This window comes from Rhea americana, unplaced genomic scaffold (genome assembly GCF_003343005.1).
Source record: "Rhea americana isolate MKP2758 unplaced genomic scaffold, rheAme1 scaffold_249, whole genome shotgun sequence".
NCBI classification, from domain to species: domain Eukaryota; kingdom Metazoa; phylum Chordata; class Aves; order Rheiformes; family Rheidae; genus Rhea; species Rhea americana.
In genome coordinates this window covers 1,151,168-1,172,496 of record NW_028186367.1, presented here as the reverse complement: position 1 = coordinate 1,172,496, position 21,329 = coordinate 1,151,168, and the positions used below count along the sequence as shown (strand labels likewise).

The 21,329-nt window shown below is 47.4% G+C and overlaps 1 protein-coding gene across 2 annotated transcripts; it reads right to left on the bottom strand.

The window, feature by feature from the left end:
- Positions 1-5,895: 5,895 nt before the first annotated feature.
- PIRT (phosphoinositide interacting regulator of transient receptor potential channels) lies at positions 5,896-15,158 on the bottom strand. 2 transcript variants are annotated; one of them, XM_085306865.1, is made up of 3 exons: positions 15,129-15,158; positions 14,775-14,971; positions 5,896-7,365 (listed from the first exon to the last, which is right to left on the bottom strand). In XM_085306865.1, the coding sequence occupies exons 2-3, from the start codon at positions 14,838-14,840 to the stop codon at positions 6,943-6,945; spliced, it is 489 nt and encodes a 162-aa protein (XP_085162991.1). In that variant the 5' UTR covers positions 14,841-14,971; positions 15,129-15,158; the 3' UTR covers positions 5,896-6,942. The 2 variants fall into 2 exon arrangements, with proteins under 2 accessions (XP_085162991.1, XP_085162993.1); XM_085306867.1 differs by lacking the exon at positions 15,129-15,158 and having other exon boundaries at positions 14,775-14,975.
- Positions 15,159-21,329: the final 6,171 nt, after the last annotated feature.

The window sequence follows — 21,329 nt, the reverse complement described above, 5'->3', positions numbered from 1 at the left end:
CGGGCTGCGCGCCCCCGCGGCCTCCCGCGCGAGCACCGCTGCTGCGAAGCGCCCTGAGAACATGTTAGTCTTGGAGCTTGCCAGGAGGGCCCCGTCCCCACGCTGGGCTGCGCTTTACTCGTCTCTTTATCCCAATTTTCAGCCAGGCTGCGGAAGGGCTGTTATTTCAGATCAGATAAAACTAGGCTGCACCAGCTACCTCAAGAGAAAGCTTGTTTTTTTGTGTGATTTTCCTGCCCGGGTTCTTGACAAAAGAGGCTTGGAGAGAGATTAGCATCTCCAAAGCACCTGAACTTTTGCCTTCTGCGGCATGCTGAATTGCTGGGCTCCTGATGATTCAGGCTGCAAAGCAGATTAACACAGGAAACCAGATTTCTCCTGTCCTCCCTCGATGACTCTGCTTGCAGATGAGCAGAGCTTTAAACATCCTTTGTCAGGGCATTTTAAATAAACAGTTTCCAGTTTCCTCTTTGGTGCTGACTTCTGTTGCAACATGATAGTCCTATTGAGTTTTTGAAAAAAAAGAAAATAAAAAAGAAAAGAAAAGGGAAAAAAAAGAGAAAAGAAAAGAGAAAAGAGAAAATAAAAAAGAAAAAGAAAAGAAAAAAGAAAAGAAAAGGGAAAAGAAAATAAAAAGGCTCAACTACTTGAACTACTTTTGTTGCTGCAATACCCAGCTCCTGCCAGGGGAATGCCCAGCCCTTGCTAGGACTGGCTACATGTTCCCCACAGCCCCAAGCATCTCCGCACAGCCGGAGGCGTTTCCTCACCCGGAAATACTCAAGTCATAGAAATACCCGAGTGGATCTGAGGAATAACCAGATTTACCACCTCTGATGATGATTTGGGGTGAAAGTCCAGTTTGAGCACTCCCACTTGTCTTCTAGTGAGGTTAAGGTGCAGTGCTGGGGTAGGTTTGCTCTCTTCTGTGTCTTGCAGTTTTCCTGCGCCCTTCCCAGCAGGGCCCTGGTGCAAGTCTGGGCTGGTGTGATAGTTTCTGCATTCCTAACATGTCATGTGAAAATATGAAGGAGTGTGTTTTTTTTCTGTGGGGTTTCAAACTCACTGAGCACTTAACAGTGGCTGACCTTTCATCCTGAGGATTCGTCCTGGCCCCTGCTAGGAGCTGGTTAAGGACRAGGAAGGGCTGCTGCCGTGTTTGAGGGAGGCAACGGTGCTTGCGGCTSATCTCTGCTGGCACACAGTGTAGTCTGTGTCCTAGCGTGCAAAGAGGCAAAGGCAAAAAAAGGACTAGCAGCTTTTTGGGGTGCACATCAGACTGGAGGCTGGGCTAATRCTGAGCCACAGTGTGAAGCTGATATCCCAGTGGGGACTCAGGAAGGCGAGTCCCCATGGTCTCAGGATGCCCAAAGCAAGGTTTACTGGAAGGAGTAATGGGTGTGCTCAGAGGAATACCTGTATGATTACAAACCCTGGCTGCTACGTGTTTCCTTCTACAGTCAAATAATTTAAACTCCCAAATTCTCCAGAGAAAGGGGTTAGTGTGAGCAGCTATGTAACATCTACAGAAATCTGGATTACCCCGGGGATGAATACCACTTATGGAAGTGAGATAAAACACAATTAAACATCCTCAGAGAGAGGTATGTAACACAGACATATGATATCTTTGGGGCTTGTCTCCAAGAAAGCTGGCTGGCTCTGGGTCCCATCCTGCAGCTCTGCTTCACAGCRCAGCACAGCTCAAGCCCGGGTTTAATTTTCATTAAAAATTAGCTTCAAAGCCGTTTGCATACACCACTGTAGCGAGATGTCATCTGGTAGCAGAGCCTGCTCAGTGGGTTTGCTGGTAGGGGGTGGGTGGGTGGATGACCTTTGAGATGCAGAAGAAACATTTCCTCTTTGAGCTGCTCTGCAGAGATAATGAATTTTGTAATGGATTTCCTGCTCTTTTTATAGAACAGGGGAAGTTGGCAGATCACAGCTAATCTTGCTTTAGTAAGAGCTGGACATAATTACRTTTGCTAGCTAACCTGATATTTACTTAAAACGTGGATTTCTTAGGCCTGATCCCAACTGTTGCACCAGGATTCAAATAGGCTACAATATTACGTGAAGGACATAACAGAAGAATACTGGGAAGCTGTAAAAGAGTGCTTTGCTGGTGCGTGTRAATGACCATAAGAAATGAGCTGTCTACAGTCAGATCAAAGGTCCTTCTAGCATGATAGAGTCTCCAGCAGTGACAACAGCAGGTGCTATTTGGGGACAGCATGTGAACCCAGCACTTTCTGCAGTCCACTCCCCATGGACTTCTCCAGGATCCACTGTTGCTATATTATTGATGCTAGAGGGCATATCTCAGTCYGTTCTCTTACTGTGTCTATGGGTCTGTTGCTCATAACCGTGTTTTATATCCACTGATACCACTTGCCTCTACAGCCACCCTGGCAGTGGGATCTAGAGGTTCATTGATCTCCAAGAAAAGATGTTGAGTAGAACAGACTAAGGAGTAGTCCTTGGGGACCTTGGAGCTTACTATTCCCCACTCTGGAAATGATTTTTGCTCTGTACTTTGTTTCATAAAAAAGACCTTTCTCCCCATCCCATGGCACTGAGGCAGCATTTCCTTTCACAGAAGCCTCACAGGCTCCTTCTTACACAGTTTGTCCATGGCTAAGCAATCTATTTTTTTAATTAGAGACACCACCATTTTGCTTCTCTGTAGGCCATCTGTAGGCTCCGCAGGCTGKGAGCCCTCAGGTCCCCTCCAGAGCTCCTGCTGTAGATAGGAGCTACCCTGCCATCCTGCCAGTCCTGGACCACAGTTCCTGTTTGCGATGCCATGGCACACTTTGAACAGCAACTATGATCCCTCACAGCCGAGCTCCTTCGGGCTCCCAGGAGGCTGGTGCTGGCATCGTGCTGACCCTTGTTTAGTCTCTTGCTTCCTGTAGCTTTATCTCCAGCTGACCTGGCTCTGCTAAACAGGAGCTGCTAAAAAGAATTGTCTAGGGTGGGAATCACAAAGAAACCACTGAACTTTTCTGTAGCCTTATCATCTCCTTTTGTATGCTGGCTACCAAGCAGTCCTATCTGACCTCCTGCTTTTGATGAATTTTAGCATATTACGATCATCCCAAACACTCTTTGCAGTGCCTGCTTCCTCTAGCTCCTTTAATTTCCTGTTTATGTTCCATCTAGGAATAGGTTATATATTCCTAGGTTATATTCCACCTATGCAGCTGCCTTAAGATTACCAATGGGCCATGTGGGTTTTTTCTGGGCCTCATTAGGACATACCTTTTAGGTCAGTCCTTCACCAAATCCWTGTGAACAGTTTGCAGGCTGCCTGTAGGCTATTTTGCATCTCTGTCTCTTTAAATTGTTCCAGCTCAGCCTTGCTTACCTCAAGGGAATGATCCATTTCCCAGTGCTGGGAGCTCTTTGCTGTTCATGCACAGCCCCTGGTAGTAATCAGGCATTTGTACCCTGTGAAATAAATTGGGGGTTCCCACTCTGTTGCTGAACTTCCATCTGCATCTTGAGCTTCAGGCTGTTAATCTAGCTTTTTCCTTCAGTTAATAGTTTAATCCCTTTACCCTACTGTCCCCCCTAAAGAAATAGGTAGAAATAGTCAAGATACACCTCATAAATCTCACTCCTCTTTTCAGCAAGCCTTGCTGATCCCTAGGCTATTACCTTTTATCTTCACCTGGACAGGCTCCATTCCCTTCTCAGGCTCAAGAAACCACTTTTTCGTACCCATGTCATACCTATGAGAAGAGTCCACTGGGCAGATTCTCAGATCTGAGCATTCTTATCAAGGGCATGCAGCCAGCACCCCCAGACAGCCCAGAGCCCTTCAGTGCCAAACCCACTCTTCTCCCACTGTCTGAAGTGAACCCACCCTGCTTGGTGTTGCCTGGTTGCTACGCTATGATGTATCCCACATACCTTATAACACAGCTTCCCCTCTCTGGCAGCAGGTAGTCCAGAGAATGGGGTAGTAACTCCACAAGATGGTACGGAACAACGCATGTGAGACTGAAGCAGGAAGATAAAAGTCCCTTGGGAATTTTTTACTTTAATTAAATCTAATATTCTTGATATAAATGACCAGTGAGGAATCCCACTAAGTTCTTGGTCTCAGTGACTTCTTATCACATCAACATTTCACTGACTGTCTCCTTGTCCTTGGTCATGAAGCATGGAGAACAGGACCTCCCATTTCCTCTCTCTAGGCTATTTGATACTTTAAGTGCTCATATCACATCCCTTCAGACAGCAAGCCCAGGCTGAGCAGTCGTGTGCCACAGCAGAGTTCTCTGCAGCAGTGAACATTTTCAGTTGCCTTTTCCGGACTTTGCAGCTTTAGGACTCCTGTCTGTGCTCAGGTGAGCAGTTCTCCATGCTGAAGCCAGTCATATTCCAGTTAGTGTTATTTCACATTAATCTGTAATTTCTCCCTCACAAGTCCTGATSTTTTGTCTGCTTTTTTGACTGCAGTTGTGCCTTAAGCAGAAGCTTTAGGTGAACCTTCTCTACCTTTTGYGGCTAACTCAATAGACTTCTGCCTAGTGCCAAGTCAAGATTTTAAAAAAGCAAGCAAAATAGCATGATGAATAGGTAAAGAATAAATGGAGGTTTACCAGATCCAGTGCCAGGTCACTTGCTTTGTACACCCCACTCACAAACCTGACACCATCTGGTCAGGGAAACGCACAGCTCAGAAAGTAAAACTCAGGGTCAAGCTAATCCTAAGGGAACCTGCATTGCTCAAGTACTTGTAATCCAGCTGCCCTGTGTCAGCTACCAATCCAACAAGTGTCCACAGACAGGCTGAGAGCTGCCTCCTCAAACTYTCTGATCACTGGTGAAGGAGATATCCAGGTGCATGGGACAGTACCTCCTTGATCATGTACTGTCTGGAGCCTGGCAGCAGTGACTAGATGAGCCCGAGCTCCCTAGCTTATCTTGTTAGCCAACTTTTTTGAGACTTTGGTAGCACAAATGATTCAACTTGAAAGCTTTGAGCCATGGGAACCCTASACGATATTAGCAGGCAGAGATGCTATGTGGCACCAATTTCAGTTATGTGACACTGATTTCATTTATAAGAGAGTTCAGCCAGAGATAACGGAGATTAAATATTTCATCGCATGGAATCAGCTCTTGGTCGTGAGTACAGTTGCCACAGTGACAGCTTCATGATCCTTYGTTGCCCTGAACATGTCTCCATTTTAACTGACCATGAGTTCCTACCTACCTGGAGAAGCAGGCCAAGTTGTCCTCCACTGTTGCTGTGTTACCTGAAGGTATCCAGAGCCTCCAGCATTCCTGGCTGTTTTCTTTACTCACACTAGTTCTAGTAACACATGTGAAGTTATCAAAACTTATTGCAGACTCTGTTGATGACCAGGATCCTCAGTCAGTGCAGAATACTGTAGATTCTCTGCTTCTCTAATCTAATCTTTCTTGGACTTCATGCCCAGGTAACCACCAGATCAAGAAGCTCTCACTGTCTCTTAATAGGCCTGGTCCRTGGGTCCAGATGGGAGTACTCCTTGGAGATAGGACAGCAGGCACCAGCTAAGCTTTGCTCCTGGGATTGGAAAGTTTGAAAGGATCATTACAATCTGTTGCACAAAGATGTTGCAGAGCTTGAAAGTACAAACGAGGAGGTCTAACCAGCTGTACAAACTTGCTGAGGGGCTGCAGTAGGATTCAGACTGGATCAGCACTAATAAAAAATCAGACTCTTATCAGTGCCTGAATGCAGAGTAGGAGCTGGACGTTGAAGACCCATTTATATGAATCCAAGTTTTGCCATCCAGCCCCACGATGATTCTGCAGATTAGGAATTTATACTTCAAATTTGTCTTTTAAAGTAAATCATGTCTGCTGAAAATACCAAATAAAAACAAAAACATGTGGGAAGTATTCTTGCTTTTCTTGGTAAATTGCCTCAGGGCACACATTTATTAAAGGAAGGAATGGAGAATGTTGGAGATAAAGAACCTGTCTCACTTGCCTGTGGTTCAGTTCTGGTTTTGTGAAACAGCTGATAGTTCAGGTTTGTGGGTGGCTCTGGCAGAAAACATCAACACATGTGGAGAGATGCTTCAAAACAACTTTGCCTTTGCAGGCCTTGAGGAACAGCCTTTATTAAACACCCTCTGCACAAGAGATCAAAACAAACAAACAAACAAACAAAAAACAAACCAAAAAAAACCCTCAAACCATGCTGCTTGTGCTGCTGCTCCTTGCCTTGACTCTGTAAARGAATAAATATATGCCATCACTCCACTGTGAGCACCAGTTTACAGCCATATGTGAGCCAGCCATCATTACAGAACAACAACAGGAAAGTCCTGGCCATGGGCTTCATGTCTGAGCCTCCTAAACTTTGGTAATGTGTGTTCCTTGTTCTGGTGGCCTCTCCTGATACAAAGTAGTCTGGAACTATACTGTCCTACTTCACGTCTCWACTGACCCTGGGCAAACCATATCTTGCTTCCCATTTTCCAGGTCTGAACTACTATCTGCAGTCAACAATGTTCAAATCAGTATTTATCCATGCTCTGTAGCTGATAGGTTCCCCTCTGAACAGGAGGGTTCCCCAGAGAACAGGACATTCTCTGCTGACRTATCTTGCAGAAGCTACTTGGTAGAGACAAGCTTAACTTTGTATTTCCCAGTACATGACGTAGGGCTGGTTACTGTATATGATGGCAATGCAGACAGCTTGGACTTTCCTTGCTAGGTTTAGCTGGAAAATTTGGCTTTCTTTTTCTGGGATTCCTAGGTAAAACACAAAGTTTACTTTCACACTGGGTACTGGCACAGTGTGTTCACTTATAGGGAAGAGACTGGGTTGAATTTCTCTAGGAGACAACAAGAACACTTTATTTATTATTTTTTTTTTATGACTAATCAGCACAGGTGAGTAGAGGGCAGGGGAGCATTTCTGCACTGCCTTCAGTGGTTAAAGAAGAAAGACTTGAGGCGCTGAAGAAACTTTGACTTCTGTCTCTGCTTTTGCTTCTTCCGGATGATCGGGATCCAGACAAGGCCACAAACAAGGAGCATCAGTCCCATGGACAGGAAAGCTGGACCACACATTTTGTAAATATCTTTGTTCTTGGACTGGATGCAAGACAGGCTGGTAATAACCACCCCAAAGAGGAACACAGCTGCTCCGACAGACACAACGGTGATGGGCTTGCGGTATATGTCCCACTTGCTTCTGGGTTCGCTAGTCAAGACAGACTCGCTCCGAGAGCTGATACACAGGGTGCTGGCTGTGTTACTGGGCAGCAGCTCCTTGGACTGAGGTGATTTTTCACTCCCATTAGGGCTTTTTGGAGATATTTCCATGGTGACCGGATCCGAAGAGGAGATCTGAGATGAATGAAAGATAAAGAACAGAGGGCTAGTACTGGATGAATGGATTAGGTGTTCTCCATTTTGTTGATTAACAAATGCATACACTCTGATCACTTCAAATGAAGGCGGAGAAGGGTTTGTGGGTCACTTCAGGGAAAGAAGAGCAGCACATGTGTGAGCAACAAAATTTAGGAATTGAGTCTCACTGGTAGGAAGGCACTGAGGAGGTCTGTAGGAGTCTCATTGCCACTCTCCATGGGCCCTAGGACAGGCTGTGTGCTTAGATCTTCCAGTTTACCAGCTTCCAACTTCCACAGAAGTGTAGTGGTGAGATAGCTAGGTGTCCATGGAGACCTACTGCCCTGAGCCTCKCAGGGAGTTATTTTCAGGGGAGTAGCTGGGTGCTGGTTACTTTACAATCACCTGCCAGCAAGACTGGTTGTGCTGCTGCTGTCAGCATGGTACCACAGGCAGCAGGCTGTGGAGAAGAGGTCTGTACCCCTAGACCTGTTTTACACCCTTTACCCAACTTACTTAMACCTCAGCACCTTGAAACATTGTCACAACCCTTGTGTGCCAAAGTCAAGACCGCACAGCAGGATGGCTGAGAGCCTCCTGTGTCCTGGGCTGAGTGCCTCCTGAGGGTCTCCTGGGGCTGGATCTTCCTCATTATCACATCCAGCTCAGACATGCGAGCCTCATAGCACTGCAGCACAGGAAACAAGACTGCCCTGGGAATGAGGATGTGGGTTCCAGTTTCAGGTGCTTCCTAGATCCCTGGAATGACTCTGGCTCACCTTTGACACTGTGACTCTATTTCCCAGGCTACCAAAATGGGGAAGACAGACCTACTACCTGTGCTGGCACAGACAGGGACTTCTGTTTTCCTTTCTGAATGCAAAGGATGGGAGACAGGAAAGTCCTTGTCAGACAGTAAATATTTCTCCAACTGTAAGCTGGGCCGGCTGCTCTGGAACACTCTTGGACCCGGTAGTGGGTGCATAATGAGATGCTACGCCTTACAATGGCAGGGTCAGCAATGAGACTTACTCAGGGGCCCTGGAACKGCATTATTTTTTCACCAGATCAAGAAGGAAATACATTTTCTCAGAAGCTAAGTGCTTTTATCACTTTACATGACGGTAAATGGGAAGGGACGAGCATTACATAAACCGCTATTTCCTCAGGGCTCTGCTGTGGACACAAGGGCATGAAGGTGGATCAGTGAGCATTCCACACCCTGCACGGTCTGACTTGCTGCTGGGAAGCCCAGCAGAGATGAACCTGTGCAGGGTACCAAGGGTGAGGAGAGCAGAAGAGGCCACACACATAGATATTTCACAGCTAGGATGTTATTCTAAGGTAAACTCATGCCTGAGCTTCTGGGTTTTCCCCAAGGGGCTCAGCTGTAAGAGGAGGGCTGCGACTGATCCTAGCCTGGAGGTCATGCTTTGTCTGCCATTCAGACCCTTCAGCCCTTGGGTATACAGGCAGCAATAGGAGTGTGACAGCAGTGCCAGCCTGGAGCAGTCCAGCACCTTGCACCAGCCTACTGCCAGCACGAGAAAGCAGAAAAACTAGTGATTTATGCCCAGCCTAATCCTGTAAGCACTCTTTATAGGGCTCTCCATACCAAGGGAAAGTGGTCAAGCCCCTGGGCGTGTCTATGCTGGCCTGGGCACAACCCCCTGATGCACCTCAGGTGGATGGGCAGAGCCATCARGTCTCTGTGCCCTGTCCATTGCTGATCTAGCAAACATAGTTCTTCCTAAGCACAGCACAAGCTTTGAGCCTAAGTGTGCTTTGATTCAGAGTAGTTCATTTAGAGCCCCTCTTTGGTCATTTTTTTTTGACACAGACAGCACAACAGACTATGTATATTTGCTCAGTTCAGCAGTGGCCACCCTTGAATTCACTTTTATTCTAATGAACCTTTGGAATGGCTCATCAGAAGGCATGGTGATACCTTTCTGGATTTGCATCCTGCGTATGACATAGCCTTTGGTGGCAGCAGGCAGCAACAAGAAATAAATAAGATGAGAACGAAGCCCAGAGGTCCCAGCTCATTTCCTRCTACTGCTAATCCATGTGAGAGCATGTACCACATAGAGGGAATGCAGCTGCACAGGAGCTACAAAACCAGCACAGCTGCAGAGGTGCAGCCTTAAGGAAACCCATTGGTATTTGGGTCATRCTGAGTCCACTGCCCATCTGGGGAAGAGTGGCTGGGAGCACCCAACACCACCCTTGTTCTTTTGTCAGTGACCCYTGCCCAGGTTCGTGGTTTATTTTGAATAGAGCCAGATGCAATTTTTCAGCTATGCACCCCCCCCCACACACACACTCCCTTGGCAACACACACACACTCATRTACTCTTTTGTTACAGAAATGCAGATCTAGTAGCACTAATATATTTTGTGATGTTTCAGGTTTGCCAAACTTGAACCAACAAGCAAAAAAAGAAAAGCCAAGGGAATATGAAGGGTGATGGATACTATTTGCAATGGCACATCTTCTCCAGTGTCCAGGAGACACAGCGAGGCTGGCTCTGTGTGGATCTTTGCTCTGCTTCCAGCTCCAACCTTTCCAGGAACCAGCCCAGTCCTCCAAAAACATTTCGAGCAGCCCAGAYCCTGGATAACGTCTTGCTTGACTGATGGGTGCTGCCTGGATACCAACTGTCTTGTTCATAGTGTTACYGGGCTGTGATCCTCCCTCTTCTAACTCAAATCCAAGCTTTCTCRTGCTTCTGGATGAAATTTCACCCTAGGTAGTCATGGGCTTTCCTGGTTTTCCCCTCRTAACATCCTTCATGGAGAGGTTTTAAGATTAGGCCACTATGTAATTCTAATTTGGCTTTGAGGTTGGAAATTTGCTTTCTTCTCTGGAATAATGCCCAGCTCTCATATCTCAGCGGTCTAATGCAGTCTGTTCTGCCCTGTCTTTTGGGCTCACTCCCTGCTTGTCTATGTGCTTCTGCCCTGCCTTTGTATCTGAGGTACTCTGTGATTTGCAGAGAACCTTCCTCTTGGCTTTGCAGATCATTAATCTCATATTCATGCAGAAACCATTCTCTTCCTTCCAAGCATGCATCTGCATTAGAGTGGATTATCTTTTTTYCTTTTGTTTTCTGGCATAATCATCCCTCTCATCACAATTCCCAGATGGTGGCACTTCCTGGCAGAGCAGTTTGATCACATTTTTTCCCAATTTACTCCTTTTCCTTTAATCTATGTTTTCTGTTTTGTATTGTTCTCTGTGCTTTTGCATGAGGCTTAGTGTGCTTTCCCTAGCATTAGCTAGTGAAGGATTTCACTCCCTACATGTTGCTGGGAGTTTGTTTGCTAGCATTGCATACATCCACTGCTCTTGGGAGGGTTAACGTGCATGATTTCAGTTCCTGTTCTGCCTGTGCTCCATCCCTAATTCCTCACAGATGTGCTCATTTTTGATGATGAGATGGTTGTACTGAGAAGTCTGGCAGGATAATACTATCAGATTCCTCTCAAATTTCTTAATCATTACTGTTGTAAGGAGAGCTTCAGCAGATGACTTTTTGATAGCTTGAAAATGCCTCCAGAGCATATCTCGGATATCATGTCTGGTGGCGTGCTGCTTCTGTGCCTAAAATCTGGGCATCTGTCAGCAGTGGAACTAATAGCAGAATATCTCATTTTCTGCTTCRTTTCATAGGAGGGAGCCCCACGCGATGCTACTTCTCCTTTTGCCCTTTTACTTCTTTATGTGGTGGTTCAGTTTTTGAGCTGAAGGACATATTGGAGCSTTCTTGCTAATGGTGCTGGGGGAGCCTAGTGCCAAAGCAGTGCCGCACACTGACTTCATCCCTCCTAGCTGACTGCTATCTTGAAAAGCACAGCTAGAAAGGTGAGCCCAATCATACTTTGGCTCTTTCTGTTAGGAACAAATTTGTAGCTGTGCCACCATTTTTCTAGCCATTTTTGCTTCATAGGGAGCTGTGCAGCCACAGAGTCTGCAAGAGCAACCTCTTCCGTGTGGGAAGATGTACTTGCACTTTTTCTGGACTGTCCCTTCCAGGTGGGTTTTAGTGTCTCCAAGGATTCTCCATCTTACTCCATCATCTACTTTTTTGGGTACCTCTTGCATCTTGTGGAGGTTAAATGGTTGATGATGAGAGGAGGATTAGGCTGTAGTGGGTAGGGTGTATGTACCTTCAGGACAGAGCACAGGATGTGCTTTGAAGTAATCTAACTTACCTTGGACAAACACTACCTCCACCCAAAGACCAAAGGAAATTAGTCTCCAAGGTGCAGCTGATTGATGAGCTGCACAGCATTGCTGCATGCCAGTCACAGCAGGAAGGAGATGGCTGGGTAGCACAACCAGGGAACAAACTAGAGGAACAGGAGATAGCCTCAGACTGAGCAGAGTGCAGCTGAGCACTCTGCTCTGGGTCCTTCAACCTTTTCTCAGCCTGGAGAAGAGAAGACTGAGGGGAGATCTTATCAATGTGTGTAAATATCTGAAGGGAGGGTGTCAAGGAGATGAGGCTAAGTTCTTTTCAGTTGTCCCATGCGAAAGGACAAGAGGCAATGGGCAAAACTGAGCCACAGGAAGTTCTGCCGGAATGTGAGGAGGAATTTCTTCACTGTGAGAGTGACGGAGAACMGGAAGAGGTTGCCCAGAGAGGTTGTAGAGTCTCCTTCTCTGGAGATATTCAAAGCCCACCTGGWTGCAACCCTGTCTAACATGCTCTAGGTGACCCTGCTTGAGCAGGGAGGTTGGACTAGATGATCTCCTGAGGTCCCTTCCAACCTTACCAATTCTGTGATTCTGTGATTCTGTGATTCTGTGATTCTGTGGCGAGGCTTCCTTTCCCATCAGTTCCCAGCAGCAGTAGCTATCAGCTATGAGGCCAATGAGATGTTCCTCTAGGGGAAATTTGGTATTGCCTTGGGGACCTACAGGCTCCCTCATCAATACAGGGGGAAGGATCATTCTGGAGGAATGCCCATGCAATGGAGAATCTCTCCCCCTCGAATGGAATGCTGCCAACCTCACACAGCCAGAGGTAGAAGATGGCCTCACAAAACACTGAGATCCTTATGGATCCCTGAGGGCCTTGATGAATCATCTCATTTCAGGTGATTTAATTTCCCTGACAGTCTCTGTGTTCTTACAGGGACCTGTATCAGGTCTTTCTGCAACCATAGAGACTGGAAATCCTTTAGAAACCTTAAAGACTGAGATGAAAATATAAGCACCCAGGATCTGGGATCATCAAAACAAACTCCAGATGTGGCAAAAGCTGTGCTATGAGTGGTGCAAGAGGCTAGTCTGAAAATCTTGTTCCTCAACCTGGGTCTGTGTCTTCCTGGCTGTGCAAGGGCTGTCTTTACTCTCCCAAATACAGTCCTCTGCTGCCTGTCTTCTCTTTGCATGCAGAAGCAGCTCTGACTCTTCAGGAGTTTGTTTCTGCCTTGTTTCTGCCACTTCCTCCTCCCATTTTGCAAGGCTAGGAACACCAGATGAGCTTGGACAGAGACAATCTGCCCCAGGCTCAGTGTCCAGCTCCATCCAGCTCTTCCTCATGAACAGCTCTCTCTGCATCCTGAAGCTGGATTAGGTGTTTTAGGATTAGGTGTCTAATGCTGTTTTAGGATTAGGTCAATGCTATCCCACAGGAGCACCATGGTGCAGAGGCAGCATGAACTTGCCCCAGGCAGAGAGCRGAGCAGTGCCTGAGCCATAGGTATTGGTGCTGATGCTGCTATGTGCAGGATCATGTGGAGGAGCTGGAGCCAAGGTTTCTGCCCAGCATTTTATCATATAAATAATTGGGGGGAAAGATAAGGGTTCTTAAAACCAGCTGCCAAACTTTGATGGAAATCCAGATCAATTTTCTCTGTGGATATATTTTCCTTTTCTATTTGTTATCAAACTACCTTCCTGAAGAAAGCTGTCCTGCAACACCTCTGGGAAATAAGCATCATGGGAAAGAAAATTTTGAAGAAAAAGCAGAGTGAGCCCTGCACTTCCTGGATGTAGTCTGTTCTGATTTACACCAAGGGAGAAGAGGATGGTGTGGCTTAAAATCCAGGTTTCTCCTGAGAGCTTTACTCATTAATTGTCCTCAAGCAAGCTGAGTGAGTGCCACTACCACTGCTGGATTCAGGTGCAGGTTAGCTATGGATCAAGTCAATGGAAGACTACCTGAATACAGATGTGCTTATGCTTCCCCTACTAGTACCCGACCTGGCTGCAGGTCTCTGGCTTGCCATAGCTATACCTCCAACACCAGGTCATATCTCCAACTCTGCACATAGCAGATCTATGAGGTACATGTTAGGAGAATATCTGATGATTGAACTTTCCATCAGCCACTGTTTAGATACTACTTCACAAAATCCACAAACTGTCCCACRGAAAAGGACCCTCCAGACCCTCCCCAATGCTGCACAGCCCACTGAGGTTTTTCTCAGCAGTCAAACAGCTTGGGTCATTCCCCTGGTAGATCTCAGCATCAGATGCTCTGCAGAACTTTGATGTAACACCCAAAGGGTTCATTTGCCTTTCAGCTGGAAGATGTGTTCTGCCTACCATCTCACAATATGGGCAGCAAAGCCCTCRTTGGTGGATCCCAACTGTGAGGAAACCATAACACTGTGAAATATAAGCAAAGTGAGATGGCTTTTCCTGCTACTCTGGGCTGTCTCAGTCCACTTCTGTACAAGGTCTTTCTGTTTAACTTCAGGACAGGACACTCCTAGATGGCAGTTGTGGGTTTATGCTTCTCAGGGACCCTCCTAGATGACAGTTGTGGGTCCATGCTTGTCAGGAGCACGGATTAGCTGCTCCAGTGGACCTGTGTGTGACTGACCCTCTAAACAGGCTGAGGTATGAGTGGGAAAGGAGACTACTGAACTGACAGACATGTCTATGCATGCACTTTTCAGGAACTTAATGTCTGTAACACACCTAACCCTGGCCAAATTTAATTCAGACTGACTAGTAGGTTCAAAGTCAATATGCACAAGATGTACGTTCAGTGACACAACATGCCTGAATTCCCTAAGAAACTAAGYAAGCTAGGCAATGGAGAATTGCTGCTTTCTGAAGGTGTAGGACCTGTCCCCTGGTTTATTCCTCAGAAAGCTCACAGCCCAGCAGCTTCACGCTTCCCTCCAGGGACCTGAATGCTAGGAGGCACTGACCTGTGACAGCATCTTCGCTCTTTGTGCCAGAGGTGGCACAGTCCCAAAAGAAGTTAATGAAAGAAGGACCAGTGCTCACAGTATGGCATTGGCCCCCCTTCCTGGGATCCCCTTGGCCAGACAATCACAATCAATGGGGCTTGGAGGGGCACAGAGCAGGAAGGGAGCAGATGGGAGTCAGGGCAGGAAATCCCCTGAGAAGGAACTGAGCGTTCAGAGAGCTCACTCACCATGCTGTGCCGCTGTTGTCCCAGTGTGTAGCAGCTCGCTCCGGGAGATGAGGCAGCCGGTTGCATTAAACATTCCCTGAGTACTCAGCAGAGGAATCCACCCGCAGGCTCCTGCAGGCACCGAAGGAGCAGCTTCGCCTGTCCAGCTCTCTATCACCCCTAAGAGGTTCAGATTGTGCTGGCCCAAGCAGTCTCTGCTGTGAAAGAAGACAGGGAGAGTTTTGTCAGTGCAAGGCTTGAATGTTAAGAGCCCCACTGCCTTCTCCTCCCTTCCCCACCCTCCTAATTACCCCCAGAGTAAGGAGGGGGCTGGTGGTTACTAAGTGGAGACGTCCCTGCAGAARGACTACTTACACTTTCAGACTAGGGGTGGAGAAATAGGACAATCTGTCTGGGGATTTCGCATTGTATACAGGCCACACCAGATCTTGGATGTAAGTTGAGACATAGTCAGTGTCCATTTGCTAGTGTAGAAGAGCTGGGTTGGGCCCAGCATCCTGTGTCCCTTAGGAGCAGCTTTTCAGCATTACTCATAGTTTAGATGGTCCCAGCAACGAGCTCATAGTCTTCTCCTTGCTGAGCAAGGAACATCTGTAAGTTCCTTTTTAGGGCTCAGTGAGAGAACAGTCCCCAGCCGTGCCGTGCTGTTTCTCCCTCTCCCTTTGCACCACCCGAAGAACCAAACCCTAGGAAAACAGTCCTACTTACATGGTGAATGGTGAAGGACAGCTTCTCCACCCTGCTGGGGGTGGGATGAGCTGCAGGAGAAGGTCCTGCTCTCMTAAACCAGGCTGATCCTCAGTCTAGCATCCTTCTGGATGTTTTCTACTGGGCTCTGTTGAGAGTCTAATAAACAATGGAGCATATTCCAGCTCAGATGAGCTCATCAGCATATCAGTATATTGTTTAACTCTTTGTTTCCCCGCCTTAGGTCTCTGCAGGGCTGACTTCTAGGCAGCTTGCCTTTAAGGTATTATAAAAGGCTGCCATTTGGGAGCCAGCCAACTACATAGAAGGAGAAGTGGAGCGGGTCAATGGTTAGAGTCAGGGATCAGGACTGGGGTAAGCTGCTGATCTAGACCTTGGTTATCAGCAAATTATGTGTTGTAACTTTCCCAGTCACAAAGCAGGGGACTGTAACAAGTGTTTGCAAAATGATTTGAGGTTCCTTGTTGAACCATTGGAGGAATGTAAGATATTAGCAATTAGCTATTAATTAACATCCTGAGTCCATTAGAAGGAAGAGGATGGAATAGGGAGGTGGCACTGGCATGCTGCCATCCTTCATGAACCCACAGCCAAACTTTAATAACTCTGGCATCAGTGTGAATTCATTTGCTGCAGGGAAGGGATCCAGACTGACACAGGCATTACTGAGCTCTGGAACTGATGTCCAGGGATGGATTCCAGCATCAGTGGGGCTACTTCAGTCCTTGAGGGCTGTTTATTGGTTTGGTGCAGTAAGTAACTGTATTGAGATGCTGCACCGCAGGCAAAGAGAGGAGGTGGGGTGGGATGGGTGAGCAGTCATGGCACTGAGTATATAGGAATGAGCAGGCGCTAAGAGGTCGGTGAGCTGTTTATGAACATCGTGGGGCAGTGAATGGGGCTGGAACGGGAAGAACAATGTCCAGAGGGACCACGGATAAGGATGGAGTAGATCTTGTGTGAGGAGCCCATGCAGAAAGAGCRGGGACTATTTGTCAAGATAGGATCTCTCAGCTAGGCTGTGTGTAGATCTTTGGTGATGGATGGTGTCGGCCCAAGTTTCGGACTTCTTCAATAAGGGGCAACTAGGGCAGCCAGCTCACAGGCTGGGGCAAGGACAGAGAGGCCTAAGGGTGGAATGAGTCCAGAATCCTAGCTTGCGGTCTCCTAGGACAGTCCTCACCCCTGGTGTGAAGGGGATTAGTTAGCTGAGCACAACAGCTAAGCCCTGGGAAAATATGGTGGCTTTATTGATCTTGGAACTACAATGAGAGGAGCTAGATGGAATATTTTGGAGCAGTTAAGTGAATATTATTTGATGGCTGAAAATATTCTCTAGAATTGGTAGAGTTGATTGGATTTGGGTTCTCTGGAGGGAACCAGAGGGAATACTTGGGAAGACCCAAGTCTGAGGAAATTAATTATATGTCTAAAAGGGCAGTGGAAAAAAGTTAGAGATATGAAGGCTTCATTTCAGCACCTGCAAAAGGAGGCATTTCACACTGCTTCGGTACCATCTCCAAACTGAATTGAGCTTACTGTCCTCAGCTGAGGAGTGTCCAGCCCTGTGCTTTAGAGAGTTCCCTTCACATAGCTCCTTTCATTTCAGCCCTCCAAAATATTTCTTATGCTCCTCTCAGGATGCCTGGAAGCTCCTTTCTGCCYCCGAGACCTGCATCTGGTGACAGAAAGCACCTGTGGGCCTGGTCACTGGGCTCTGGCTACAGTTATGAGCAGAAGTGCCTTTTGTACCTCRAGCTCCTTTTATGCCAGGGTAGACTGACTGAGGTGCCTAGGGCAGTACCTTTGCTGGGGGTGGCCTTTGTCACCACAGGGCTGGGGTGTGTCCCTTATGCTGGAGTCTGTCCATGGAGTTGTCTGTGTGCTGGACAGGGTGAAGGAGTGGGAAACCTTCCCCAGCTTGTCCCTCACACAGGTTTTGGCTGTGGATGTAATACAGCCCATGAGCCACCATTGCCCCAGAGCTGCTTCCATGGTACTGCCTCCAGAGATGGCCCTCAAGCATTTGATGATGCAGGTCTCTGGTCTTGGCAAAACCTCTGAAATGCAGATCTCAGTCATAGCCAGCTCTCAGAGCTGGGTGCCCTTGCCCCACATGACAAGATCCTTTTCAAAGGTGCTGCATTCAGTACGAAACTGCTTGAGCTTCAAATCGAGGTAAACCATCACTCCTATAGCCTGCATCTCCCATGGGATGCTCTTCCCGGAGACCAACCTGGTGTCACCCCGAGGTGAATTCTTCATTCCATCTGGGTCCCACCCCATCTTCCCAGGCCAATGTGATTATTGCTTTGCTTCTGGCTTATCTCTGCAGCTAGGCAGGGCAGCTTGTAGCCTTCCCAGCATCTCTGCTTCCTCTGTAGGCTCTTGCTGCCACCTCGCGGAGATCTCCATCCTCCCAGGGCCACAGTGTGGGAGTTGTACTGCTGCCACTCTGTGATGCAGCTTTGAGTTCTCCTTGGGGACACTGCACAAGCATCGCACCCACCAGGCACAGAGCATCCCCCTACCAGAACTCCAGGCAGGCAAGTGCATGCACACAGAGTTATTCTTGCAGACATATATACATACATGCATACAGAGCCACAGATGTCTAAAAATACTGTGTCTCCCCCCCTCCCCCCAAGATGCAGAACTTCAAATGTCTTAACCTTTCAGACACCATTGCTGACAGTCCTCCAGTTCAGCCTGTGTTTCTTCTCTTGACACTGTGAGAGGAGATGTCCTGGTATGTCTGTACTTTACTGGAGGGCAGGGCTGAGAGATCTGAGGTTCCCAAGGCCCTCAGCATCATGGATGGTGTAAAAGTGTAAATTTCCCAGTAATTTGCCTTGCTGTGAGATCAGGACACAATAGTGGGGTGACATGACTCCCTTTGCATAACTCTGCTATGTCAGCTTCYGCTTTCTGGGGAACAGTGCATCTTGCATCACTCATGGTGGGTTGTCATCCGGTCCCTGGCAAAGCAAAAAGTGAATAAAGTTTTCATTCAACTGCCAAGCCCTTTGGACAGTGAGATACAGTCATCCCCACACACAGTGACAGCAAAYGGAAGCATGAGTCCCACCTCAGCATGTATTTTCCTTCATTTCCTGGTGAGGACAGGCCCCTTCTTTCTCTTCTCTTCCTTCAAAYTCACTTCCTAGGGCAAGTGTATAGGTCAGGGCTGACCAAGGCTGCCATAGTTTATTAACCTTCTCCTGGCTGGACTGGAGATAATATAACCTGTGCTATCATCAGTACCATGCCCAGAGACCCACAAACAGTTCAGACAGTATCAGAGATGTATATGAGCATCTACATTGCTCTCTGCTAGAGGGCTCGGCAGGATGGTAGTATAAGACTGGTCCCTTCTGTGTTCACCTCTAGATGTAACTACACTTTTCTCTGTGGCTCACAAGCCCCTTATCTGAAGTGCATTGCTTGATGTTGGAGAGAGACCCTAACCAGCCAGRTCCCAGACTGCCCATCCCTGTGCTGTGGGGATCCAGGCTGAAGTAGGATGGAGGTGCCCTAGGAAAGTGTGTGGAGTCCTCCACTGGAATAGCTGAGGAGCTGCACATAAGGGTTACAGAATACCAGAGGACCAGCAAAGCCTCCTGGAGGCTCTGTGATGGCTCTGTCCTTCATGGGAGCACATTTATGTTTCTAYCAAAACATCTACTCAGACATAGCTGCTTCTGGTGGGAGGGGAAGCCATTTACAGAATATGAACGCAGTCGTTATGGGCTATGRCCAGGATGAGGTTAAAATCATCTGGCAGATAGAAAGGTGATGATGTGGGAGGAAGCTGGGAACTGTGTCAGTGATGCACTGTTCCCTGGAGCAGTAGATGGTGCTGTTGCTCCGCCAAGATGATGTTACTCACTATGCAGACAGTGAAATCCAAACCAGCATCTCAGAAGTGCTGGATCCAGCAAAGGCCTCTGTCTGGGGAAATGGTACCCCCAAGAGCCTTGTCCARCTCCTCTTTCCTCACTCCCCAGTGCTACTTTCAAAACCTGTGATGCAGCTGGTCTACATTGCTCTTGCAGGGCTTTGCGGTGTGGAGGCCCTGCTGCTTAGGCTGAGCTCAGTGCTGGATGCAGCATCCTCTTCCCAAGTGTCCTGCATCCCAGGATGCACAATCCCCATCTTGGGTGTTTATCACGTGGTGAATAGGGCTTACATAATGTAAAGGTATGGTGACCAGGGAGTCTTGAGCAAGTTTGGAGGCAGTTGCMTTCCAGCTGCACTCACCTTCTTCCTATGGGATGCAACTGAGACCTAGTCTCTAGCTGTGGCATGGACAGCAGCTTAGAGCATATGCTCAGCAAGGCTGTGGAATTGATTTCATGAGCAATATCACAGCAGATCACTGATTCCTGGCTGGAGAAGCTCTCTCCTTTGGCAMCTGTAGTGTAGCAAGCCCAAAAAGCTGAGGCCAGCTTTGGTACCTCTGAGCAGGGAACTTGGTATCACAGTCAGTGTGAGGATTGGGAAGAGCAGAGATCCCCCTGTGCAGGTCTCCTMTCACTGACACAACTTGGCCTAGAGCTTGCTGGAAGGTTTTCAACTGTGTTTTTTCTTGACAGTGGAGACAATTATGCAGAAATCACATTTTCCTGCTGAGAAATTCCAAACATTCTTCCATAGATCTATTCAACAGAGAGGGTACTGGTGTTCAAACTCATTCTGTTAAGGATATTCAGCTATTATTTCAGCAAAAGCTATGCGAGAGGGAGCTCAGATGGGTCAGTGGTCTATGTGGCATTTTTGCTTCCTCAGTGGTAAACTTTCTCTGTGGTAAGAACTGATGGAAACACATAATAAATTTGCAGAACTAGTGGCAGAATAGTGAAGGACAGGGCTATGCCAAACACTTTGAAGTTGTCCCTGTCCAGGGTGAACAGGATGAACAGACAGTATGTCTCAAACAACAGCCTGTCCAGATGTGCCCCAGTTTTGCTTTGCTGGCCCTACTGTTGGTGAGATCAAATCCAAAATTGCCAGCCTGCAGATGACATAAACCTGCATGCACTGAGTTCACTGAGCTGTGGCCAGYGATTGCAGTGGCACTACACTGTTTTACACTTTATCCTCAAGCAAGGAGCTGGTGACACTGGACTCTGCACATGAGCCCCTGAGCYAGGACAGCAAGTGCTGCCTTCCTCTTGGTGATGTTTCTACTCATCACCAACAGCACAAGGAGAGGAGAGCTTKGAGCAGTTCATCATCTGCTTTATCTGTCAGCTTTAACCTGCTGTTAATCTGCTGATTAACCTGCTTAGCCCAATAGTCTGTGCTGGGGTCTTCCTAAATTACTTATGTAGAAGCAGGCAGCCTCAGAAAGGGCAGAAAGCAAGAGTGTCTTTTCAGGGCTGTGTTGGCCCCTTTCCTAGCATGGTCTGTTAAAATGGGCTGCAAGGGGACTCCTGGGTCCCTGAAACAAGGCTCTGCTATCATAGGCATCATTTCACTTTGTTCTTCTGACACAGGTCAAGGTGCACCTGAGCAAATCCCCTCACCCTCTTCACAGTCACTGGAGAAACAGGACTATCCAGCCAAAGACATTTATTCTCATCTCCCATTGAAGGCTGAGTTGTGCTCCATGTTCCAGTTTCTCTTTGTTAGTGCTAAAAGCAGTCTGGGCAAATCCAGGCACAGGTCCCTGAGCTGCAGTATGAACAAGAAGTGCTGGAAAATGAACGTTTCATTCAGTGTTGGTTGCCATTAATGATATAAAAAGAAAATAAAAATAATGGAGTATTTCTACTGTCATTCTACTCATACTGTGATATTGTGTGTGCTGTGCTCTGAAATACTATAAAATAGAGTGAAAGAAAA